The sequence below is a fragment of the Agelaius tricolor genome, unplaced genomic scaffold (assembly GCF_023055355.1).
Source record: "Agelaius tricolor isolate 1412-34295 unplaced genomic scaffold, bAgeTri1.0.p SCAF_89, whole genome shotgun sequence".
Taxonomy (NCBI): Eukaryota; Metazoa; Chordata; class Aves; order Passeriformes; family Icteridae; genus Agelaius; species Agelaius tricolor.
In genome coordinates this window covers 466,506-493,221 of record NW_027269349.1, presented here as the reverse complement: position 1 = coordinate 493,221, position 26,716 = coordinate 466,506, and the positions used below count along the sequence as shown (strand labels likewise).

General features: G+C 45.4%; 1 protein-coding gene across 1 annotated transcript; it reads left to right on the top strand.

Annotated features, from left to right (window-relative positions):
* The first annotated feature begins 1,517 nt into the window (after positions 1-1,517).
* Positions 1,518-26,387, top strand: ALPK2 (alpha kinase 2). Its single transcript, XM_071418697.1, has 10 exons — positions 1,518-1,544; positions 2,563-5,398; positions 7,365-7,512; positions 8,212-8,339; positions 8,444-8,479; positions 9,444-9,718; positions 9,838-9,926; positions 10,178-10,395; positions 11,208-11,256; positions 14,891-26,387. The coding sequence occupies exons 1-10, from the start codon at positions 1,518-1,520 to the stop codon at positions 15,123-15,125; spliced, it is 4,041 nt and encodes a 1,346-aa protein (XP_071274798.1). The 3' UTR covers positions 15,126-26,387.
* Positions 26,388-26,716: the final 329 nt, after the last annotated feature.

Genomic DNA, 26,716 nt, shown 5'->3' with positions numbered 1-26,716 from the left:
GTGACTTTAATCTCATCACTGGGGTGTCTTCAGCAGTCAGAAATCACTGAATTCTTCTTCCTGAAAAATGCTCATAGGTTTCTCTGGTTTTATGGTACATAAAATTCCAATCCCATCTGAGGACCACATGATGTCCTTATGATGGGGAATACCCCTCACTGGAATTAACCTCCTCAGAGCTTCCTGACAGGGTGTATGGCCGTGGTTTGCCAGAGGCTGTGTTTGCTTTCTTTTCCCCAAGTCCAGTGCAATAATTTAAATCCCAGAAGCCTCTTAGTCAAGAGCAGCTGTCAGGTGCCTGGCATAAATTTCAGAGCAGCCCCTTAAAGTCTTGTTGTGCCTAGTCAGTATGTCTGCGTTTCCATGGCCAAAATTTTTCACTGGATAAAAAATGAGTATTGGTGTACACAAAAGGATGAGAGCTGGGCACAGACCAAACCCTATTTTTAAACATGTGTGTATGACAGTGAAATTCAGGTGTAGCTTCAAAATTATGTGGTCTTGAAAATGAGCCAAGCAAAAGCATCCCGCCTGAATACTACTCCCTTTTTTGGAGCGCTAGAAAAACGTGGACAGCTTCTCACAGTACCCATATAGTAAGCCAGAAACTCCTCAGAAATCTGCCTGTGTAATCTAAGAGAGGTAAGAGCGAATCTATTGCTGCACACGGGTTTCTGTAGAAGTACCCTTGGGCGTTTGCTGGAGCCCAGAGCGAGACTGCTCTGCGGGAGCAAGGGGAGGGGCTCACAGCAAACCCCGCAGCTGACTGCTTTGGAAGGGTGTGATATTTTCCCTGTCCATGTGGGAATCAGGTCTGCTGAGGGGTACAGAGCAGCCACGGGATCACAGCACTAATGACCCAAGGATTTACACTTCCCCTTGGCGCCAAGAGTTCAAACTGGAACAACCTTTGCAGTGTGTCTTGTGCAGCACCTGCTGTGCTGAGTGACTTCTCCTTCCATTGGATCGTTAAAGTGGGAGCCTCCTCACTCCTTTCACGACCTCATGGCCTAGCCTCAGGTGAAATTCTTTATTTACCTGCTGCTTCAGAGCAACTTCATTAATAATAGGTCCAAGACACCAAAGGTGTCAGCTGTGTGATGTTACATAGTGTACAGAGAGCCCAGGAGGCTTTTCTGGCTGTCTTTGGGAATCTGGTTCTGTTAGCAATCACCCAGCACCCTGTTCCTGTCAGTGTTCAGCCAGAGCCCTGTTCCTGTCAGAGTTCAGTGTTCAGCCAGAGCCCTGTTCCTGTCAGTGGTCAGTGGTCAGCACCCTTGGGTCCCTGTCAGTGGTCAATGTTAGCACTCTTGGCACAAGGTGCTACTGTCACTCCTGGGTTACAGAGCCATTATTCTCTTTTTTTTCCATATCAGAACAGCCTGTTCACATAAAATCTGAGATCTTTGGTTTGACCTTGCCAAGACAGATTTCTGTCACTTTTAGATAATTTTGAATTTTGTTATCCAAAGAGGGGAGAAGCAGAACTGACACAGGTAATTGGGCATCTGGCTGAGATGAGAGCTCGGTGCTGCGAGGCAACGGTCCGGGCCTGAGCCGTGCCAGAGCGGCTGCAGCTCTGTGTCAGAGCAAGCAGGGGAGTCCTGAGTGGAGTCACTGCAGCTCATGACACCAGCCCTGCTCATTCAGTAGGATCTACCCTAGGAATGACAGTGAACATCCCATTTTGTTGCCCATGTCTTAAGTTGGCTCCAGTCTTTCCTGGGAGACACACCAAGAAAAAATCCCTTGGAAAATCTATACCGCTTTGGAGCATGGACTCCTGACAGCTGTGCATGGTCAGCCTGTTGCTCTGTGTTGTTGGCAGATAACTCACTTTCTGGCCTTTAAAATATTACAGTTCTTCCTCTTTTTCTTCCTTTGAGCAGGAATAGCAGGAAGCTGGCAGAATGTGCCTGTCACTCTGCAGGATAAAGCACAGCTCAGGTCTTTTGTTTCACCTGTCTAAAGCAGTTGAAATAACTACAGATATTGAGGTATTTCAGCTACTCCAGGGCAGGTGTGCCATTTAAAAGAGAGTGTCATTTTAGGAAAGGGGAATTTGAGTGGTATTGCATGAAACAGGGAAGTGGTAAGATCCACTAAGGCGGATTGCTGGAGAACAATATAAAGTAAAAGCAGTCCCAAATCTAGTGGATTTGAGGGAGCTGAGATCCAGAGACAGTGGGTCTGTATTCTAGTCTGTATTCTGGGGATTGTTTGTTACACTCCATTTGTACAAACAGAGGGATATAAATATAACATGGGGACTTTGCTTGCAAAGGAAAATTACCTTGCAAAACTATTTCTGCTTAAAAAACAGTGAGAAACTGTGAGGTAGAATTGATTAGCTTCATTACAAATCCTTCTCTAAGGAGCAACACTTTCAGACTCAGACCCAGGAGGTTGATTTCAATCCAGTATGTTGATAGTTACAAGTCAGAAATTTGACTATTGACAGATATAAAAAAGAAAAAAAGTTAAAAAAATGCAAGTCTTCAGGCCTGTGTCAAGCTGTAGTTCTAATTTTTAATTACGTTGCTCTATTTTCCTTCTTTGAAGAGTCAAGGTGCTAATCTTAAAAGCGTTACCCAGAATTGTGAGAACCTCTGTATGGAGCCCAGCAGAGAAAAGGAAGGCATCCTCAGCGCTTGTGAGAGTGCAGGAACCAGCCAGCTCTCTGCTGAAAACACACTGCAAGTGAAGAATGCAGATTTACAGACCTCTTCTCTTCACTGTGCTCCTTGTGAAAAGAGAGAAGGTTGTCACCAACAGGTCTTCTCCGGACAAGATATTATTAGGAATGGCAAAATGTCAAAGAATAACATTTCTCCTTCTCGTCTATGGGATATGGACTCTCTTCCTGATAAACAGGAATGCTTGTGTGCTGTTCTCTCTTCTGCAAAGCTGTGTGATGAGCCAGGGGAGGGAGAGCAGAGGCCTGGGCTTGACATACATGAGAGCAGTAACCCAGATATTCTCTGCAGCGCATCAGCCGATGAGGCTGTGTCTGAAGCTAATCCCAAGTCAGTCCTGGAATCTGGAGAACCTGAGTGCAAAGGAGATGCTGATATATCTGCAGTGCATGACAAGCTGTGGAAACTTCTTCATGAAGATGACTCAGACTATCAAATCCCATTTGAAAACAGAGGCATCCCAAGTTTAGGTACAAGGCTGACAGATATCAAAGTCACAGAACTGAACTTTGTGCAGGAGACCTGTTCCAATCATCCTTTGCCAATGGATTTGATAGAAGAGCAGGGGCCCATCACAGAACCAGCCCATAACCCCAGAGCTGAGAAGGCTGACTGCAATGTTTCTGATATCCTCCTGCAGAGAGCTGCAGCATGCGAGAGTGCATCCATAGGACACATTTGTCTTGCACAAGTGGTAGGAACAGATGGTGTCTGTCTAAATTCTGGCACCGGGAATGAGAGGGAAACACCATCCATTTGTGTTTCAGCAAGCAGTGTCCTCCTAAGTACCCAGGAGTGCTTGGAGCCAAAGCCAATGGCCACGGGCAGGAATGGATCCACTGTGGCTTGGGAAGGGAAGCCTGCTGTTAATAGTGCTGCCCAAACATGTGAAGCAGATTCTCCTCAAGGGTTACAAAGTACTCAGAGTGGTAATTTAGCATGTCCCAAAGCTGACATATCAGATATGTCACATGGGACAGTTGGACAGTTCCTTCACACTGAATACAACACAGCCACGACAAATGAGTCTATACCTGGAGAAGGCTGTCATTTTACAGACTGCTATCCAGTGAGAGGAGAACGGGCTTATTTCCCTGAAGAGGAAGATATTTTCCCCAGTGAAAATACCAGCCAGTTTACACATGCAGAACACTCTTCTGTTAACTCCATACATAAAAGTTGTGTAGTGAATTTACAAGAAAAAGGAAATCATTCAGGCTTGAGTGCACCAAATTTCACTAATTCTGATGGCTACCATCTTTCAAAAAATAATGGCTGTCAGGATTTTCAAATTGTTTCTAATGCACAGAAATACAGTAATGTAATGCAATCGCCTAGTTTAATTCAGATTCACAAAACCATAACACATAAGAATCTACCCCAAAATACAGACCAACTGACAGAAATAGAAAAACAAGAAGGGGCAGTCTCTCCCCCTTCTGGGGAGCCATTTTTAAGAGATTTTTATCTAGAAGTTCCCAGCTGTGAACCATGTAAACCAGGAGGAGAACAGAGAGAGATTTGCATACCTGAGGAACACAGGGCTGAAGCTTCCTGTGACTCAGGAGTTAGTCAGGTTTCAGAGAGTCAGATTGCAGCTTCCCGTTGTAATACAGCAGAACAGCATTCTTTTTCTGTAGACAGCACCTTCAGGTCTGATGAAGGGTTAAAAATAGATTCTTCAAAAAATCCCACCTGTGCAGCTGGAAGTGTAACATCAGCCAGTGCCCCGCTGCCCAGGGAGGCTCCAAGTGAGCACCACAGCACAGCAAGTGGGGACGATGGGGGTGCCCGGGATTGGCTACATTCCCAACAGCTGCTTGGAAACAAAACCCTGCCCTTCCCCACATCTGTAAGCCACTCAGAGGGCCTTCCCAGTGGATCTGCAGTGGCGTGTCCTGCCACAAGAAATGAGGGAAAAACTGGATCCATACAAACTGGAGTCAAAGTAAACAGAAATTTAACTACATTGGAAATTTCCTGCAAGTCATTGAAGGGTCTGTTCCAGAGGGTCCCTGGAGAAACCAAAGGAGAAGCAGCCTTGTGTGAAAATGACCATGAGATTCCAAGAGCTATTGAATATAACCCAGATGAAGCTGAAGCAAAGGCTCCTTTGCACACTTTGACTGGCTCCCAGGCTCCGAAACAGATTATGAATATTAACACAGAGCAGACTTGTCCTGACTTGATCCCTTCCAGCAAGATAGCCAAGGCTGAGAATTCAGATAAGTCCACTGAGTATGATAAAATGGAGGAAGTCAGGACAGAAGAGAGTGTGGTAAGTGGTTTAGTTAATTTGCCACCAGTTGATTCAGGGAACAACCAGCGTTTTCAAGAACAACCACCCCGCAGAAGAACTCCATCATTCTCTTTGGCGTGGACCACGCTTGATCCATTCCCAGTCAACACAGAAAGTCAAAGAAATCAGGAAGGATCAAAATCCTGCCAGATACCAGTGGCTGCTGCAGAGCCTGAGCCCATCAAATGTAAAGAGGACACAATAAAGAGCGGGCATGTAGCTGCTGGAGCTAAGAAGAAATTACCACCAGCAACTCTGTCCAAAAAACCCAGGCTGGAGGAGAGGGGAAGTGTCAGCAAGGATACCAGCTGCGTTAAAAAGTCTGGCAAGAGCGAGGGAGGTGTGATTCATAAAGAGGATAGAAAAGAGCAAAGGAAACTCATTTTGAAAAAAGATAGCAAAGGTAAGAGAAAATGGATTTTTCTTTTCTGTCCTTTGCCATCATTCTGGCTACAGTAGAAAATTAAGATTATTGAAAGGCACTGCAAGCCTCTTTCAGACTGACTCAGTCAGCTAAAGGTGTCCTGCCCTCATGGAGCTTTATTTCCAGATTTGTGCACTTAGTAATGAGTGCTGTGCCCATGCCACAGAGATAAACCCTTTTCCCAGCTGGCAAGTATATTCAATTCATGAGCTTTGTAACCTATTTAAAATAATCACTGCCTCATTGGCCTCTTGGAGTAACTTTGCATGGAGGAACAGCATAATGGTGCCACATAACTACACACCACGTAGCAGCTGCAAGCCCACTACTTGTTCTCTTCCCACAGGGCTGTGTTCCCAGTTATGCTCCTGCATTGCAGCTCCCAGCCGCAATTCCCCCCTCTTGGCTACCAAAGGATTTATTACTAGCAAAGTATTATTGTTAGCAGTAGGGTACCACTGATAAACAATGTTTTGAGGTCCTGTGTGCTGACTTCTGACTGGTTCTGCATTTCTTTGCCCTGCTGCAAAAATGACACGGATGAAATGAGTAATATTAAACTGACAGAGGAAACATATAATAGAAAGGCGATCCAGGTTGCTGCCAGAGTTTCTAGAAGGTTGCTAACACTGTAGCAGGGTTGTGACTGCTGGGCGGATGAGGGATTCATTGTTTCTATGAGTAGTTTGCAAGGACCAAGGTCTTATTTTTACCTTCTGACATGACATTTCATGTTCACATCATAAAATGATTTAATAGTTCAGAGCAAGACTGAACAGTGACTAAAGGTAAGCTACACATTTGTGGAGCTTTTCACACACTCTAATTACTGTGCGGTCTCATGAGACGTCTACTTTTTCTAATCACATTTTAAAAAACCCCAGACTTGTCTCTGTTCAAAGATGCATCCTTTTCCAGGGAACCAGATGTGTGGGAGGAGAGACACATTCCTTCAAAGCAGGGCAAGCAAACTGCAGTGACTGTGTAATGCCTGACCTGTTTCCATTGCTTGAGGCTGCACTTGCAAAATGTTTTAAACATTCAGGCTGCATGTGAATGCAGTGAATTTTATTCACCTGTTTCTGCTCTGCCTCAGTCTCGACTGAAGTATGTCTGTGGTCTAGAGCACAGTTGTGGCCCTTTCCCTGGCATTATGGGAAGGCTGGTTTGGTTGCTGTGGAATATACTCAGTGTTCTTTTGCATTATTTCAGCTGCAGGAGAGAAGGCTGGCCAGGCCAGGAACCTGGAGCCATTAGTTCTATTTCCAGAGCTGTCAGGTCCTGTCGGTGTCACTTTAGCCCTGATACAGCGAGGTTCACATGCCCCAGGACTCAGGGACTGCTAGTCCAGTGGGGAGACCTGGACTGGATGGGGCCTGGAACTGGGAATGGGGAAAACCATGGCGGTGTGCCTGACCCTTTAAGTTGCGTGTTACTGGAGTAACACCAGTACACAGCAATCTGCAGGAATGGGATCCCCGAGGGGCACATGCCATGCTACCTTGTTTAGAGTGCAACAGCTCAGAATTAACACAGTTGGAAACAAAACATCTTGCATTTTACATCTCTTGCATCAAGCAGGGATGTGCCACTTGAGGCGGGGCTGTGTTGTGATCCCAAAACCTTTCTCTAAGTCCATGTCAATTCCTTTTCTTTCCAAGTCCCCTCCAGCCCCCTGCCCGCACCATGCCCATGTGCAAAGACACTGGAGTGTTCTGTGAGGCCGTGAAAAGTCCTAGCAGAGGTCCAGGCTGGCAGGACCTTTTGGGACTTTTCCCCAGGCTGTGATCAGCCTAAAAAATTCTACTAGTTATTAGTATTGAGACACAAGAAGTCATAATTACTTACCGAGGATTTCAGCATTTGTGTTCTTAACGTGAAATGTTAAAATGCCAAAACAATGTAATTGTCTTCAAATCCTAAACTGTGGTTCTTCTGTTTCAAGCCCCCAGGCTGCTGAAGAAGATCCAAGCAGAGTTATTCCCTGACTGCTCTGGAAGTATTAAGCTGTGCTGTCAGTTTGGTGACATTCATGGTGATTCCACCATTACATGGACTAAAGATTCCCAGGTACTGGCTCGGCTGCAGAGAAGGTAAGGGAATGCTTCTGAAGGACTGGGAAATTCGGGGTAGCTGCTATTCATAGGAGGCAGATCTTCTCACAGTGCATTGAAACTGCTCACAGTTTGTGCTACATCACCTCTCAGCTTGTTCATAGCCAGTGTCATCCAGATTAAAAAAAAAATATCAAAGAGGTTTGAACCTCATTTAACCTAGAGAAGGGTGGAAATAAAAGCTTCTTAAGGGCATTAACAGCATCTACCCTTTCCATTTTAATGAAATTAGTTATTTTCCTTGTAATTCTGATATTTTCCTTGTAATTCTGATATTTTCCTTGTAATTCTGTATTCTGATCTAAAAAACTCTTTAGCATGTTTCAAAAATACAAAATTAACATTATCCAGGAAAAAAAAAGAAAGAAAATACATTTCCATCAAAATGCTCACTTCCGAGAAAATGAAAAATTTTGTAGGAAGGATTCTTCTTAGATGTTCTTTTGAGTGGAGAGAAAAGGTTGCATGAATTGCTTAAACTTTCTATTCTGATTCTTCTTGTTTTAACTCTTCTGACTTTGATTGTTGTATTGCAATATTAATTGCAGTATTAATACATGTCATTATCTGCTAAATAATTGTGCTGTGTCTTAACAAATAGTGCAGAGAGATCAAATTTATCAGTTTTTCCAGTGAAAACAGGTAAAATATGTGATAGCACAAAATGCTCTGTTGCAGTGCCCAGGATGACTCTCCCGTCTCTCTGGAAATAGCTGAAGCCAGTTACCAAGACCAGGGGATGTATTATTGCTGCTTGAATAACATGTATGGAAAGGTGACTGCTGAGTTTCATCTGACTGCTGCAGGTAAGCCCCAGTTTAGAGTTTTGATTAATAATAATGACAATGACAGTTTCCATTCAGAGTTTTTTACTACAATTTTTTTTTTTTTTTATTTTGTTTCCTCCTAGTACTGGAACGTCTTTCAAGTTTTCTGAGTTATGAAGGTAAATATAAAGTGAAGTAGCATTGCATGGCATCATACAGAGACACACACATCCACACACTGGCAGCTCTTTGGCACAAACACATGGTTCTCGCAGGTCACCTGCTGTGTAACTGTATCCAGGAGCAAGGCAGGCATGGAGCTTTGGAATGCTTTCCCTGTGTGTTAACTGGTGTTCAGTGACACCGGGCATGTGGCCTGTGCTGCAGCTAAAGATAGTGCCTTGCCAGTGGGGTTGTCATTCCTGAACAGCCTGCAGAGATCCAGACCTTCAGTTGGCATGGTGACTTTTCTTTCTTTTCCTTGAAGAATTAAAATTAAGCATTTATTTTGTTGTGCAAAATAAAGACAGGACTTTTCATGTAGCAGCACTGTATAACTTTTAATCAGAGAATTTTAGGTGGAATTAAGGAGTGTTCTAATTCTGGCCTTATCTGTGCAGTGTTTCCTTTGTGCTTTGAAGAGAAGCAATAGTGTACAGAGGCTAAACCAGAGGTAACTGCAAGGGACAGCTGGAAGGAATTCTTTGTTGTGTAGTTCTGTTCTCCTATTTATCCTCTTTACTGATGGTCCTTGAAATGTTATTATTAGAGACACTTGAAGTGCAGTTAGGATGTTTTAGTTTCTCTCAGTGCTTAACTTTTTTCCCCCTTGTGAATTTTTTTGCATTTGGATTCCAATGATCATTTAAAGGGGTGAAGTCCAGAGTCTTCCTTGATTTCATCTGTAACAGACTTGCTCGCTGCACTCTGGCTTCTCTCCTTATGATCCTGAGCTGCCACCTTTCTCCATGCTGGCTTTAGATACAGGCAAGCAGCTACCTCTCAGGAGCTGCTTGGGGTCCCAGCCCGTAGGAACACAATTTGTGCTTCCACTGAGCATTTTTTCCTCCTCTCTGGAGAGATGCATCTGCTGTCCCATGCCCACCCCTCCACGTGCCTGCAGAGATTCCTGTTCTTTTTTAGGTGTGGAAGAAATCGAATTCATGCAGCTGATGTTCAGAGAAGACCCCCTCAGCTCCAGCTACTTTGGTGGGACACTGCATGGAGCAATAATGACAGAGGGGCTGCACTTCGGCGAGGGGATGCACCGCAGAGCCTTCCGCAGCCGCGTGCTGCAGGGGCTGGCGCCCGCCTTCGCCCCCGGCCACCCCTGCGTGCTGAAGGTGCACAGCGCCCTCACCTACGGCACCAAGAGCAGGGACGAGCTGCTGCAGAAGAACTACAGCCTGGCACTGCAGGTGAGCTGCCTTGGCCTCTGTCATCCAGACTTGTGGGCCAAAGCTGCCCTCAGATTCAAACAGATGATCTGTTGAATGTTTTGAGCAATATTCGCATAGGCATGTCTGTTGTAATACAGGAATGCTATGTCCAAAATACTGCGAGAGAGTATGCAAAGTTATATGCAGCTGAAGCTGAACCCTTGGAAGGCTTTGGAGAAGTACCAGAGTGAGTATAAATATATATTTTATATACATATATGCTTACGTATACCACACCCTGTGCCATGGCAACCCACTGATTGCTAGGACTAAAGAGGAAAGAGGAAACCTGGGACCAGTGTTACAGCTCTTCCAGCTTGGTTTAGAGTTGGTAGCTGTTCATTCACTCTCTGAGATCACTGGCCACTTTTGTCTGTTTCTTATCCTTTTACTGAAAGAATTCTCAGGATTTTATTAGTTTCTATCCCTTGATTTCAGAATCATTCAGATTTTTCTTATTCATCGCCCTGCTAATAACATCCCCTATGCCACAGTGGAGGAGGAGCTGGTTGGGGAGTTTGTGAAATACTCTGTCAAGGATGGCAAGGAAGTGAATTTCCTGAGAAGAGACTCAGAGGCTGGCCAGAAGTGTTGCACCTTTCAGCACTGGGTGTATGAGAAGACCAATGGGAACTTGCTTGTCACTGACCTGCAAGGTGAGTTGTCTGAGTAGGGGCAATTTTTATCAAGCTTGTGTTCTTGTAAGAGGGCAGTTTGGAAAAGGAAACTAAATCTTACACTCTTAATGGAGGAGTTGTTCTTTTGCATGTACCTTAGTGAATCTGGACACTCAGTATGAGCCAAATCTGCCTTTTTCTCTCACTACCCAGAGATTAATGAAATAGCTGCTGAGCGAAAGACTTCAGGTGTTAATGACACCCTAGTCCTTCCCCTTTCTTTGCTTGCATTTGAATACTCACCAACAATCACTCAGCAGTGGAATGCTCCACATTTGGGTCCTGGCTAGTTTTGAAGAAATATGTTCCTTCAAAAAGAATAGTGAAGAAACACCCTCATGTTTGCTAAGCTCCCATGGGTGTGACTCCTCTTCAGTCCTGCAATATATTTGGAACAGGGGAAGAAAAACAGAAAAAGCTGGAATCTTAGGAAACATCCTATATTCTTTTACATGTGAAGGCAGAAAAAATAGCAAAAAGGCATCTAAACAAGATCCCTGAAGTAATTTAAAGGAAGGAGAAAGAACAAAATCCTAGCACAGGAAACAAGTGCTGTTGATCACCCTGACAGCTGTAAAATAGTGGCATGAGCCTGACTTCTAGAAACTGCTGGTGACACAGAGAGCATCCTCTTCTTGACTGGGGTGCTTTAAAATGCTTTGAAAAAAAGTGACAAATAATTAAAGTGAAAAATGTGACTCAATAAATAATATTTAACGCCTCCATATGTGAATATTGTCCTAGAAATTCCAGTATAAGCTAAGCTCTGTGTTTTCTTTGCTGCCTTGCAGGTGTAGGGATGAAGTTAACGGATGTTGGCATAGCAACCCTGGCCAAAGGGTGAGTGAACGCGATTTCTCAGCAGCATGCTTGTGCTTTACTCCTCTGTCTCTTCACAGTTAAATGTGGATGGGGGAGGGTGCACTGGAAATTCATTCTTGCTTTAACTTTAGAAGAAAACAGTCCTTATCTAAGTGTTTTAACTTCTTCGTATTCATATTTATGGAAAACCCGCCTGTAAAGGTGTAAAGGAAACACTTTTATTTTGTTATGAAAGAATGGGGCTACCCTGTAGATTGAGCTTTGTTTTTCCTGCATGCCTCCCTTGAAACGGGCTTGTCCAAAGGGCATTTCACAAGTGACACGAAGGGTTCTGATGACAGCAGGTAAGGCTCCTGGTGGTCCATCAGCTGGAGGAAGGTAGGGCTGAACACACGAGGCCAGCACAGGCTGCAGTCCAGCATAAAAGGCGCCCCGGAATCACTCCCGCAGCCAGCAAAAGTGCCAGAACTTTGGGATATGTATTTGTGACACAAGCTTTTATAAAGACTCTTCTCAGTGGGATGCTGTGTTTTGGTCACTTCCCTGATAAACAAGGACAATTGTGAAGGGATTTGATGGTATCTCTCCCCTTTCTCTCTCAAAAACAGCAGTTCTGAGCCTTAACAAAAGATTATTCAGGGCATTGCTAGAGCCTACTTTCTAGTGGTGTTGCAAAGGCTTCAGCTCTTTTGGGGAAACTTAAGTGTATGTGTAAAGATGTAGACCTGTAATATTCTAACTTTAGTCCACTTGTCTTAAGTTAATTAAGGCTTCTAGTTATAACACAGGCCAGCAGAGCTGTGAATAGGAGTAGGCAGTGGCTGCTGGACAGGGAAAGGGGATGGGGGTAAGTGCTTTAATTTCATATTCTCCTTTGAGAATCTGGCAGGAGAAAGAAGATCTGATCATGTGTTCAGCCTTTGTTCTAAGGACCTTGTCGGTATACCTGGGATACAAGAAGAAACCTCACAATATCATCTAAATTATTAGAGTGTTATTTATATTATATTATATAATAACATTATTAAAAATGTGACTCTAGAATATTTTGGGAGAATCTTGAACATTTTCAGGCTGGCATCCATTCAATTAGACTGATTTACTGATTTACTCTTGCAGCTGTAGATCCAAAGTAAAAGCAGTTGAAATGAACATACATCATCCTGTTACAAACCAAAAGAGTAATAAAGGTTTTATTTAGGCAACACCGTTCTCAGGAATCAGAAGATTTATAAAAATGCTTCAGTGAATGTTGTCCAGCTCACTGTGGGAAATGATTCCTATAAAAACACACATTGTGTTGGGGAGGATGAAGTGAGCACACAATGCAAGCTGTAGTAAGGATCACCTCAGGCATGTAGAAAGGAAAACAATTTCTCTAAATGAACAACCTCCTGAAAATGTTGAGTATAATTTTGTTTGTTATTTAGCTAATGGTATCCCTGCAAGATGACAGATTTTTCCTGGTCCTGTATTTTGTTTGCATGCTCCTTTTCTGGAAAGAAGATCTCTGTATTAATGTCTGCAGTTGGATTTTTAATTCTGTGAACATGGGTGGGGAAAATCAACTCAGTGCCCAGAACTCATGTGTGTTGCTGGGTCTTGCTGCTTTGGGTGTGTTCAGCCGAGCTGCTAGAGCTAACCTGGTCCCATGAAGGGGGAACACATGGTTCTACTGAGCCAGAAATGCAGCGTGGGACTGGTGTGTCTTGCACCATGCTGGCAGAGGGGACATAGAACATATCTCTTCTGTACTCCAGAACAGAATCCACGATGTGTGGAGGAAGGAATTTTGATCTTTTGTCCTCACTCTGTGTGTTTTGCCAGGGAACTGAAAAGCAGAGGAGCCCAAAGCAGTGGTGTGGTGAATGTGCTGCAGGAGCTGCACTGCAGTTCTGTCAGGAGAGGGCGAAGTGGATCTAGGAACGCGAGGGAAGCATTTTTAATGCGGCCACAGTGCCGCTCCTGAGCCTTTAAATCAGCTGCTCTGTAGCCTCTCTGGCGAATGGAAACAAAAATGTCACAGCACGGTACCTGGCTCTGTGCACGCAGTGTGCATGAGGGCCCAGAGATTTATCCAGGAATAGTGCACAGAAAGGAGGGAATCAGGAGCACAGTAACCCATGGTTATGGTCATTAACTGGAGTGCTGGTTGCCAAGTCTGGATCTGAAACTCTGCCTGGTTCCAGGGCACTGACAAGTTTAGATTTACTCCACATGGTAACAAGAGGCATTGGGGAGTTTAAGCCTGAGGGCAAATCCAACATTTCCCCTTCAGATTTGAGGAAGATTTAGTGTGGTTTGGTGCTGGATAGAAGAAATTCTCTTGCTGAGAGCAGGTTTGTTTGCCTGTGAAATTCCTGTTCTGTGGGTGTGTCTGGTGCATCCACCAACACAACACATATCTGTGAGCTCTTGAGAGCAGCTCAGTGAAGTCTGAAGTCTCTGATTTCTCCAAGGCAGCAAGAGAACCATTGATGACCCTGCTGGACTCCAGGATACAGTCTTGGGGTAACAATGACACGGCTCTTCAACCTGCTTTGGTTAAACAAACACAGAGCTTACTTGGAGAGGAGGGGAAAATCCCTTCAGGGTTCACCTGCTGTTCAGGGCCAGCTGAGTGGGGTCTCCAGAGCAGGGTCTGTCTGTCAGCAGGAGCCTGACTTCTCAGAGCAGCAGTATTCTCTCTAGCACTGTGTAGTCTGCCTGAGGAAGGATGTTCTCTGGATGCTGGGAATGAGCATCCTCTGTTCATTTAAGAACCAAATCTTATTTGGTTGGCTTTGTGCAGTCACAACTCACAGTTCATCTCTGAGGACACTGGATGTCCAGCAAGCCAAGAGAACAGGGTAAAACAGGCTCTGATTAAGGTTAAAAAAGGAGAGGAGCCCCCTGGCCTTTCTTTTTCCTTCTCCATCCTGAGAATTTAACCAAAAAGCCTCCTTTGAAGAGCAGGTGCACCTTTTAAAATAAGCTGATGCAGCTTAAAAAGCAGGCCCTGGGAGGACTGTCAGCATCCAGAGCAGGGTGAGGAGAAGAGGGATACATGTGCCCTGTTCTTCTCATGGTGGGAGGTACAGTGGGGGGTGGATGAAACTGCCTTCCTCAGGAACATTCCTTCATCTTCCCTGAGGGGCTTGGCTCCTTGAGATCCTGTAGGCAGCCAGGGGAGGGGAGCAGCATAGCCTGGAAATGATGTGCATGTTTAGATGGAAACAGCTTCTAGTTCTGAAACACCTTGTGCAGCAACCTTGTTTCTTCATGGTGGCCACCAGAGCTGTTCACAGAGAATGATGTAGCATGGATTTCCTGTGTGTGTGTGTGTTACTGAGAAAGGTAGCCAGCAGACAATTTTATTCCCAACTTAATGCCATGAAAGACAGTGCCAGGACCCAGCCCACAGAGCTTTGCTTCTAATGCTTTTCCCTCTTGTGTCACCATTTGTTATCCGGTTCCTCTCACCTCCCAATGACCCAGTCTGAGTTTCTTTGGCAGTTGATGCTTCTCAAGCCAGCATGAGTAGAAGAGACTTGCTTATTGCTTTCAAGTTGCTTATGAGTCAGCAGTCATGCTCTGCCTCCCTGTGCTGAAAATGAATCTTGAATTCCCATTTGGTTTGTTGTTTTTTTTTGTTTTCCCTTTGTTACTACAGATACAAGGGGTTTAAAGGCAACTGCTCCTTTTCCTTCATTGAGCAGTTCAGAGCCCTTCACCAGTGCAATGAGTACTGTGAGATGCTGGGTCTGAAATCTCTCCGAACCACTCATCAAAAACAGAGGAAAGCAACACCCACTAAAAGCAAAAATCTGCCAAACTCATCAACAGTAAAGAAAATGGTGCCCAAGAAGGCAAGAGAACCTAGAGACTTCATTTCTTCAGAGCACTGAGTCTCACTATCCCACTTAGGAAACTACTCTTGAGGACATGGAGCAGTGATATGCACCAGTGACCTGAGCGGATAACTTTAGTCTTTTGCCTTTTGACATTGTTTTGGAATCATCCTGATGCTGATGCCAGCAACCAAGGAAGAAGCTGATCCTCTGCTCTTGGTGCCTGAGATTTAACACTGGGACAAGGTTTTGGAAACAAACTAAGCCATCTCCTGGATTTCCTTACAGACTTCTGTAGACTGGTATTGGAGAAGAACATCTCTGTGTCTACATCCATGGCCCTGTGGTTCAGCTGCTATGGAAACATCAATATATTTAAGATGCCAAGTACAAGGTTTGCACAGTATTGCATATGCATATGCATGCTGGGTTATTTAGAACTAGAAGTCAGGAAAGGTGAAGTTTGGAACACACTGATGAATATTAAAGTTACCACTTCCATTGCAAATCAGAGCATAACAAATCTTGGACTGTTCAGTGGGATTGAGGCTTCTCAGTGCACTGCTGGTACCTGGCTTTTGGAAGTTCCTACAGATGATGCCTATTCTTTACAATAGCATTCAGAAGAATTTCTGTGAGGACATTGTGACTGTTTCCAAAACAGGAGGTTTAGAGCATAAGGCAAGGGGCTTGAGCATGGTGGGACGGGAACAAAGCTGAAAGCATTGGATAAATGGTGTTTCAAGTTAGAGGCAATAGATTTTTATCAGAATTTTGGGAAGTGTTCTGTTTGAAAAATGCCATGAGCATCTCAGCCAATTAATATTCCAAATGTATTTTGTAGTTTGGTCCCAAAGTCAGAGATGGAGTTTCACTCTATTGGCTAATTGCCTTCAGCTTTATTGTCCTGGTCAGTTCAATGAAAATCACAAGCTGACCTCTCAGAGGGAAACACAGCCCTATTAATGCCAAGGAAATCCACATTCCTAATGATGACAGAATAGTGATGATTCCTTAAGATGTCTGGTGTGCTTTACAGTTGGGACCTGGAAGTGCATGTGTGAGAGTATGGATTTCTCCCATATTCTGGTGCTTTTGCCTCTAAAAGAAGGAGCGGAGTCATCCTCCTGTGCATGTACCGCAGTTATTTATTCCTCAGCACGGTGGGAAGATGGACTGCAAGAGGTCCCAAACCTTCCTGACCCGATGCCTTGTCTGCCAGGAACTATTTAGTGTGATAATGGCGTTTGATAGACTGGACACAAACACCATTGTCACACTCCACAGCTCTGGGAGCAGGTCCTTAGCCTGAGTGTTAGAGGCACGCTGCAGATTTCAGCAGAGGGGGTTTCAAAGACCTGCAAAACAGACACAAGACCAGGTTTGTGCATATTTAGATGTGGCACAACAGGGCCCTCACAAGGAGGCAGGACACAGGATCCTGAATTGGTTCGAGGTGAATATTGTGTGTCTGCTAGCTGTGAGAATGTAGAAGCTAAGTGGCTTTGAGTGCCCTTACAGACAAGGGAGATGGACAGCACCTGAGAAAGTAATCTGTACTATTCTAGAGGCAAATTCCTGAGGAGAGGGATGAGTCATTTCTGCAAGGGCCTGTGTCTTCCTCTAAGTGGTGGAGTCAGCCCAGAATCAGCATCAGACTTTTATAGCTGTGTCAGACCTGAGGAATCACAATGCTGGGGATTATATTTGATTTTCATATACTTGTTTTTAGCAGCATTTTTGAGTAGCCCACATGCAAGACAGCCAAGTTGGTCTATAGTCCTGGTCCTACTGCCCCTGCGCTATTCCATGATGTTCTTCTGGGACACATCAGCACCTGTACATCAGAGAATTAAACTCTAGTGTCCATAGCTGCGGTGCTCATCTCTGCACAGGCTGGGTGTTTCAGAGTGTTTCTCTTGTTATTTAGCGTGCTAGCCAAATAACATTTCTGCATGCTCCCAGTCCGAGAGTAGAAAACATTCCATAAAAGATTATGTGGACTAAGGAGTGGATTAAGAGCATATAAATATGCTGCACAGGGATTTGTAACCCATGGAAATTCAGTTATATGCCATAATCATATCTGAATGCTGCAGAGAGGCAGAGAAAACAGAGAAGGAGGAGCAAGAGGAAGGGGGGAGGTTAGAAACCAGGGCTGGGGTGAACAGCAGTAGCCTTTATTTTTTCTAAGTACTGAAAATTGAACTTTCTGGCTCAAAAGATAATCCCCTGTGGACTGGTTAGAAGCCTCTTGGGAGAGCAGAGAAATGGACCTTCAGTGTCTGGTTACCAGATCAGGCTGTTTTATTTCTCCATGTGATTATTACAACAGTAATAATCTGGCATTCCCATCCCTGCCATGAAAGCAAGCCTAGAAATGCTCAGGCATGGCTGACATCCAAGGGGTTTTCATGTCCCACTGGTTCTGTCTGTGTTTTGAGTCTGTAGTGCTGCAGTGGGACAGTGCTGAGCATTTGAACACACATACAAAACAGGCAGATGTGCAGATCCACAGGTCAGGCTCCTATGCAGTCCCAGCTATGAAGGAGATATCTCTGAAAGAAGGAGACGAGCTGCAGCACACCCTGAGCATCACATGGCACTGGGTCTTTGGAATTAATGATGGCAAAAAGCCAGTCATGCCAGAACATTCTGTCAGTAAGGGTGTAGCTGTGGCCCTGAGGTCCACAGGGCTGGTTTGGTAAATGTGCCTATGCTGCAGCTGGTGAGAGTGAGAAATGAATGCCAAAGGGACAGAGGTGCTGTACCTGGCTTTCTAATTCACCTCAGTGTTGCTGTTTTCCCTTTCTTCAAACACATTTTACTCAGCTTTCTCTCTGGAGCAGAGGGGAAGGATCATGCAAATTCCTACTAATGAAGCTCCCTGAGGAAAAGGCTGGCAATCCTGTGCAGAGCAGGAAAGCCCAGAAATCCAGGCAGAAGGACTTAACTTCACTGCAGAACATGTAAGGAGAAAGCAAGGCAGCTGATGCCACTGCAAATAGGCAATTTTTAGTCCCTCAGCTATGTGGAAGCTTCCAGCAAATCAACAGGAATACTTCCAAGAAGAAATAGCATGCAAGAAAGAGAAATGGCCACGAGTTTTTAGTACTGCAAGGGGAAAAAACCCCAAAATAATAGGAAAGTTACAGGGAAAAAACAAAGCGTAAACATCAGAGAAAAATCCCCCTTTTGCTTCTCTTCTGCTGGGCATCTGTGTAAAGAACATCATTGGGATGTTCCAATGCAGAGGGCATTGTGAAGAACAAATGTGTTTTCAAGAGGGTTTTTGAGATGGGTCACAGAACCTGTCCTTCCCACATGACCAGACCTGGAAGCATTCCTGGTCCCTCAGAAAGTCTGTCAGCTTCCCCACCACCCCGTTTCTTAAAAACAATAAACAGGGTGGCTTACACTACCCTAACAAAAGCCTAATCTCTTTCCAAGTGCAGATAGAGATCACTAGGTCCAAGACATTAAATCTTGTTAAATTACACAGTTGAGCCCTGGGTATGTGTCGATATTTTAGTATGCCAAAGTGCTTAGTGTTGGAAATCCACCTGCACTATTTTATTTTTGTTAATCTCTTTTAGCATTTCCTTTTCCTCACATGAATTTCGCTCAGGAAGGCACTTACCATCGGAGACAACAGCCAAAGGATCCTCTGGTGTGTTGTTAGGGCTTGGCAGAACTGGGATTCTCTCGCTGGACGTTTTGCTGACTGTCTGTACTCGAATCTTTGGAGTCGTGGTTTCTTTTCTGAGTTCCCAGCAGTGGGCAGCTGCTGCAAGCCTCTGCTTCCAGTGGACACCTTTCCCTCTCCCTTTATGGGATCCTGAGGTTTTAAAGTAAACAATTCATTCTTGTTCTGATAAGTCATATTAAAATATTGATCTGGGGGAGGGAGATGACCCTTGCTGCACTGAGCCGGAGTCACCTTTAGTCAGACTAAAGAATGGAAAAAAGCTCAGAGACTTCAATTTTCTCTGTTCCTTCAGAGAGCACATGTGGGGAGGGAAAAATGCAAAAGATAAGGGGGTTTCAGCTCTTTGTTTTGCTGAACCCTGAGATGAAGAGTGTTTACTCTGGCTGCATATTAATTGCTTACTTCTGCCAGTGAGACTGATTTCGTCAGTTTCTCAGTGCTCATCTCATGTTCACTGCTGAGGCTTGCCAGTCTTTTTTCTTTCTTACATTTTGATGTACTGTCTGCTTTGCTTGGTAATTTTCAGGTTTTACTTTTTCCGGCACACCTGGGAGGTAGGGGAAAAAGCCTGGCTTCAGTTGATCCTGTCTGAACAGCACTGGCAAACCCAGGAATGGTACACACCACCCAGAACCTCATCCAACAAAGAGACCATTGCATAAACCTCCAGTTTAGGGCCTGATGAATTTCACTTTTTAGGCTAAAATAGGATTTGAACCTGAGATTTTCTCTGAACATAAATTAAAGTCACATTTTGGGTGTGAGAACATTTGCTAGTTAACTAACAGTTGTTTCATCACTTCCATTACCACTTGTGTTCCATTAGAACGTTTTGGAAAAGTCTGAAGTAATAGTTTGGGGGTTTAGGAAGCAAAGTTTTCAATATAAATACTTCACAAAAGTGAGGAACCAGGTAATTTTACTGATTTTGGCTGGATGTTCCATCCAGCAGCAGAAAACCACCATGAAATCAAATTTGGAAAACATTCTGTGTCTTGCCCTCTCCTCCTTACACCCTCTTGGTTACCAGCTGATGACACATCTTTTTTGCTTAACTCTGTCTTGGACTGCAAATTTGTCATGGCATGAATAATCTGTGGTTTCCTAAAATGCTGATTTCTAATCCCAGTCCTGTTATGTAAATAGTAATTCCTTGTTTGGGACTGGTACATGCACACAGTGTAAAGATGACAAAAATACTACTTCTACTAGTTCAGAGTCTGCCCTAGTAGTAGAACATGTTTTGGGAAAAGTAGGTATCTAAAAATGACCTGTAAAATTATATCAGCATCCTGTGTGCAAACTCCTTATGCTACTCGGAGCTGCTCTGAAAGTACAGATGTGCATTTGAAGTCTACAGAAGATATATGACAATATGCTTAATCAGAAAAAACTAGGACAATATTAGGTCAAGAAGACCTCATATTAAAAAGAAAACAACCAACCCAAAACCAAAATGCCACATGTTGTCCAAAACTAGCAGAAAAAAACCTCAAATGTGCTACTTTTAATCACAGCAGAAACACCACTTATTTAGTGTCTGTGAGTTGAGTTTCTGGGGGAAAATAAAATCCAGTTTCCCTCAAAATGAGGCTCTGTAACTGTAGGTGAAGCACTGGTCACTCCACAGGGAGCCTGGGGAAAGTCTGGAACTGCATTGCAACATCCAGTACTGCTGCAGACTGGTTGGGGTCCAGTTCTCTGAAATGAAATGCCAAAGTATTGGGAAATTCCTGGAAAAAGAAAAGGAACTGGTTTGTTTAAATGTTACTAAAGGTGACACAGGGGCAGATAATGCAACATACATTGCACACAGACCTGAGGGCCAGATTCTTCCCTTGGAAATATGTACCTATGACCCCAAGCAAAATCATCTAACTTTGAAGTGCAGTCTAACTGTGAGGCTGGCACTGCTCAGAGCAGAGGACTGAGTCCTGTGATCTCCAAAAGTCCCTTCCAGCCTAAATGATTCTGTGCTTCCATTTTATATGCAGAGTTCCTGGTGAGTAAGGTGTCACTAGACAAAGGACATGATTTGATCCCTAAAAAAGCTCTTTCCTCTCATTTATCTTATATACAATATGAAAGATATGTTGAGGGAAATGGAAATCACAGGGATGGTGTCTTTTCTGTGCAGAAACAGTGGAAGAACAGCTTCAAAGCTGAAGGAATAACTGCAGGGGCAAAAACCTGAGCTGTATCTTTGTGGCTTTACTCCAGCACATAATACTCTTCAACTGATCTGGGGCTGGCTATTATCATCTTTGGAAAAATCCTGCCACTGTCCCACCAGCTGTGGGCATGGCTCCCTTGGCCTAAACTTCCACACAAATCTGGGTCAAAGATTTAGGCCAGAATCTTTTATGGAGAAAAATTACACATATCCGACAGTGGAACTGAATTTATCCCTTTGCTTTCTGAATGTCAGTGACTGTGCTGACTCACATCACTTTTGGATATGGCCATGTAATTTTTGAGAGGACATTGCTACAGGAATTCTTGGGCTCAGAGTAGGCAAAGGTGGTGTTTATCAGCTTATCCCAGAGTACTGCAGCATTCAAAGGGCATATTTACCACAATCTCATGGACAGAGGTAAGGGCTACAAGTGCTGGGACATCTCAGATCCCAGAGGAGAAATGCTGTGATCCTTGTCAGTCAATGGCCACAGGTTAAAGATTACCTGTGCTGGTCACTCCGATGGCTGGATGGAGAAAGATTAACTCAGAGTAGCAGAAAGTTGAGCAAAGGTCTTTAACCTGGAAGTCATGATCTCTTCTGATTTCTGTTGGGGATCAGTAAACGAAATTGATTTGAGTTTCCCAATCATCAAACTCATTACATCAGTTCTGGATCACCCTGGCATTTCCTGTAACCATTTACCCTCTGACAGAGATGGGTTGGGAATTATCTTCAGATTAGGAGAGTAAGGTCTGGCTGACAATGTACCCTCCATGACATTGCTTCTTCCCCAGCAAAATAGTTGTGAGCAGAATTTAAGCAATTTTGCTGTAAACAAAAGGCTAACACAAGAACCTTGTATTTACCAGTCCCTCAGGGTGACTCTCCTTCTCCCAGAAGATCTGCTGGCTCTGCAGACAGGTGTGCTGGGCACACCAGTGTACAAAGGATGCCCTAGGATGGGTTTGAGGGAGCACTTCCAGCTCTGTTAGTCCCCTGTCCCCTGAGCCACACAGGAAGATAAGCAGCTTTATTAATTTTTTTTGTCTCTGCAAGTAAAAATTCTGTTTCAATCCACTTCTCAGAACTTGAGGAGACTTTGGTGCCCTGACCTCTGTCAGTCCCTAGCGCAGTCTGTGCCCGGGGCTGAGGGCGGCTCTGCTGAGGGGCGCTGTGCCCTGCCCCTGTCCCTCCACGAGCCCAGCCCCAGCAGCCAGGCCTGGGGCAGGTCTGAGGCAGAGTTTGGGGCAGCGTGGACAAGGCTCTTGGTGCCCTTGGCTTGCTGCAGCCAGCTGTAATTGACTGCTGCTTGTTTGAATGGCAGCGCTGCAGGACAGCCAGGAGCAGGGTGACTCCCATGGCTCAGGAGATGCCTGAGCGAGTTTTGCTCTTTTGAGAAAAGCAAAAGAATCAGTTTGGCCCCTTGAAAAATTGCAAAGACAAAGTTTTTACAGTGGTTTTATAACTCCGTGCAATGTTCTGCCTGGGTCCAGTGGTGACTGGAGGAGCTCCCTACAGCTAGTCTGGCCACCAGAAGGGCCTAAAGTCAGGGGCCCAGAAGTAGCCAAGGAGCCTCAGCTTAGCACGGGCTGGACTTGGCTTTCCTTTTCTGTACTCATCTGCTCCTAATTCCCCAGCTATACAGAAAAACAGTGCAGCCGTGATGGTGAAAGAAGGACTAAAGTGGGGAGGAAAGTGAGGCAGCAGCTTTTGTGAGAGAGTTGAAGTGTTCTCTTTCCACAATGAAAAATATTTCTAGCATTGGTAACTGGAGAATGCTCCAGAAAGGATTTGCTCCCAGTGGGCAGAGGCCGGTTGCCAGTGGCAGCCTGAGCCCCTGTGACCTGGCCAGGGATAACTGGAAGTTCCCGTGTCAAAGCTAGAGAATCCCAGAATGGTTTGGGTGGGAAGGGACCTTAAAGATCATCTCCTTCCACCCTCATGGGCAGGGATGTCTTCCACTCTCCCAGGTTGCTCCAAGCTCTGTCCAATGCAGCCTGAGACACTCCCAGGGATGGGGCAGCCACAGCTTCTCTGGGCACCTATGCCAGGGCCTCATCACCCTCACAGCTGAGAATTTCTTCCCAATATCCCATCTAATCTTGCCCTCTGGAAGTGTGAAGCCATTCCTTGTGTCCTTGTCCCAGTTCCCTCCTCATCCCTCCTGTGAGCCCCTTAGGTGCTGCAAGGTTGCTGTGTTGCAGGGAACCTGCACACAGAAACAGCAGGGGGATGAAATACAGATCTTGAGCTCAAAATAAAGTGAGGCATTGGCAGTTCCTGACCTAGCACTGGGAATTGCAACATTATGTATCAAAGGAACGGAAAGAAGAATTATTAATGTCTAGTACAGGCTGCAGAAGCAGGCGTGGGAATTTGCACAGGTGTTCAGGCATGCTGGAAGTCAATTAGTCCTGATTAGGATCAGGTGTGGCTCAGGGACCTTGTAACGGTTTTTTAGTCTAAAGTGATTGTCAGTGTGGTGAGGGCTTAGAAGTGCTTCTGCCAAATTGGAGAAGCTTATCCATTGCATTGGATATTAAATTTACTGGATAACAACAGCTCTGGAGCTCCTGAGACTGCTCTTCTAGACTGACTTGCCTGGAGAGACTTAAAACTGACAAGTAAGTGGACTTCTATTTTTTGTGGTTGGAATGGGGTGACTGAGGTTCCTGTACTCAGCAATTAAAATAGGTGGTGGTGTGCCTTGGCATGTATTAGATTTGGTGAGCTTTATAGAATGATTATCTGTGGGAAATGTGCTGGATCAGAAAGAAATTACCAGAAAACTTTTTGCCTGCCTGCCAGCATCTTCATGCTCTCTGAGGATAGCTTAGTAAGAGAAAAACTGAAATAAAACAGGGTGTGGTTAGGGAATCAGAGGTGCCCTTGTGTTTCAGCCTCTGGATAATCAAGGGTGATGGTGTCTTGATCCTGGACACTTCTGCCTGTTTTCTGAAGCCTTTTTCACAAAATCCTGATTTTAAGACCTCAGAGAAAAAGAAGTTGCTATGTTTTCCCAGTCTGTCCCTGTGGGTAATCCAAACCAACAGGTCTGAGGGGCAGGCTGTGGCTGCGCAGGTGTAGCTGGTCTGTAATTACTTAGGTTGGTGCAGGTGCTGACCATCAAACATCATCAGGTGTTCAAAGATAGTTTTGAATGAAAAGAAGGACTAAAGTGGGGAGGAAAGTGAGGCAGCAGCTTTTGTTCCAGGGAATTGCTTCTTCCAGATCAGCTCTTGGAAATCAGTGGGTTTGTACTGTGCTCGCAGAGCTCCCAAAGGTATTTAGCTGAAGTGTAATCCCAAATACTGTGTGATGGACTAGGCTGAGGTATTCATGTGCCCGCACTTCAGAACCCCCATGTGAAGTTTGGGCCTGGCATCTGCCTCAGTGTGTGAGAAACAGGAGCAGTGTGGGCCCTGGAGTCCCAGTCCCTGGGACAGGTGGTCACTTCCTCCCTGTTTGGGAGCCCTGGGCTGGAGCTCAGTGACATGGGCATGGCCTGAGGGTGGCTGCAGAGTGCCGGCTGTCCCCAGGCACCCGCTCAGGTGTGCCGTGGGGCTGCGGGAGGGCCGCAGGCCGTGCTGTGTTTCCAGGCGGTCGCAGGGCGCTCGGGGGCTCAGAGCAGCGAGGGCAGGGCCCCTTGTGCTGCCCCGGGGGTTGTGGCACCTGCCTGCTCCACGGGGCCAGGGTGACCTGGAGGCTGCTGCCTCTGGCCCCCGGGCACTGGATGCTCCTGCGGGTAAAGGGCTGATGCGTCTGCTGGCACTAGAGAACAAAGAACAGCCTCTCCTCTCCCTCGCTGTGAAAACAGACACAGTCACTAACCTGCTGCTCCGTGTCCGCCTTTGTCCCGCACACCGTGGAGATGTCATTGGGCAAACGGGGCTGGCCGGCGCCGAGCTGGGCTTAAAAGGACACGGGTTCTTGTTGGGTGGGGAGGGGAGGAGTGCCCAGCTCTGTAAGGAAACATCTGGCTGTCTTTAACCACTAGGAACTGCGTGCACGACCTGCCTGTGTAATCACATACCGGTTCAGCTCACCAGAGCTTGAAATCTATTGCCATAGCCTCACAAGGTTTCCCAGTTACACAATGTTGTCCTCAGAATACAGTTAAAGAAAAATTATTTTGAGAATCCCTTTTTATGTTTTTCATTTCTTACTGTTTCACAGGGTTAGTAGTATTGGTGTTTGAGAAAGGAACTAGTTTGCTGGTTAAATTTTTTTTTTTTTAATGGAGAAGTGAGGTCCAACAGTGAAAAGTAACCTTTTTTAAAAGAAACACAAAATAAGGGGGAAGGGAGGAAAATTCTGATTGATTTCCAGCAAATGCCCACTTTAAATATCTATGTATTGATATTCTTATTTGGAGATACTGCTAAGGTGTTTCAGTACATTTTTTTTGGACCAAAGGTACCTGCTCTGTCAATCTGTATCAGTCTCACCAGGGATTATATGGCACAGCCACTGTAGAACCTGTTAATGCTGTATGGGACCCCTCTTTTGCTGAATCATTGGTATCAGCTTGCTGTATTTAGGAGTGTTTTTTATTTTAAAAGCTAAAACTTTCTACTGGCTCTAAAACAAAATATTTTCCAGCCTGCTGGAATTTTTCATTTGTATTGGAGAACAATTCAACACATGCAATTCTTGTTTTAGTGATCTTAGTGAATGAAGCTTTATTTTCATTAAATAGGAGATAGAATGTGCCCATTTAAAGATCAAGAAACAATTAGTGAATTTCATGTCCAAGTGAAGACTCTTAAACTATGTAATTTGCAGTTGTTTCAACATTATTTGCTTCCAAGACTTATTCAGGGATTCAGATATTATTCTCTCTGCTTACCAAGAAAAACCCCCAAGTTTTAATTAATGCTTGCAGGATTAATTCTGTATGAACTGAAGTTTAGAACTCACCTGCTGTTCCTAGAATACTCCTGAAAACTTGGTTTTCTTCCTCAGAAGTTTATTATGACTAGAAAAAAACAAAACACCACATATACAAATCGGAATCTTTATCCCCAGTGGGAAGTGAGTTATTTCCTCCAGATATCAGCTGACACTTTTCCAACTTAGGTGAGAGCTTTCTGCCCCTGCCCAGGCTGTGGAGGTGTCTTTGGCGTGGGATGGGGTGGCTCTGGTCCCTGCCAGAGCCTCCAGCTGCACGTGTGGCTGGAGCTGGGCTCTGGGAATGGTCCCAGAAAGTGCCCTGGCTCTGGCTATACCAAGGGCGCTGTTCCCAGGCTGGCACCTGGGCTGCTCTGTGCCCCAGATGGGCTGTGCCAGGGGGCACCTGGGCTGCTCTGTGCCCCGGGATGGGCTGTGCCAGGGGGCACCTGGGCTGCTCTGTGCCCCAGATGGGCTGTGCCAGGGGGCACCTGGGCTGCTCTGTGCCCCGGGATGGGCTGTGCCAGGGGGCACCTGGGCTGCTCTGTGCCCCGGGATGGGCTGTGCCAGGGGCACCTGGGCTGCTCTGTGCCCCAGACGGGCTGTGCCAGGGGCACCTGGGCTGCTCTGTGCCCCGGGATGGGCTGTGCCAGGGGGCACCTGGGCTGCTCTGTGCCCCAGATGGGCTGTGCCAGGGGGCACCTGGGCTGCTCTGTGCCCCAGATGGGCTGTGCCAGGGGCACCTGGGCTGCTCTGTGCCCCGGGATGGGCTGTGCCAGGGGGCACCTGGGCTGCTCTGTGCCCCGGGATGGGCTGTGCCAGGGGCACCTGGGCTGCTCTGTGCCCCAGATGGGCTGTGCCAGGGGGCAC

What these genes read in the sequence shown, in the direction of transcription:
- ALPK2 (XM_071418697.1), top strand. Translation starts at nt 1,518, where the DNA reads ATGAGAGCTCGGTGCTGCGAGGCAACG. An exon ending in CTGGCTCGGCTGCAGAGAAG is followed by an intron (nt 7,513 to 8,211) that starts GTAAGGGAATGC and finishes GCTCTGTTGCAG; the next exon opens with TGCCCAGGATGACTCTCCCG. An exon ending in ACTACAGCCTGGCACTGCAG is followed by an intron (nt 9,719 to 9,837) that starts GTGAGCTGCCTT and finishes GTTGTAATACAG; the next exon opens with GAATGCTATGTCCAAAATAC.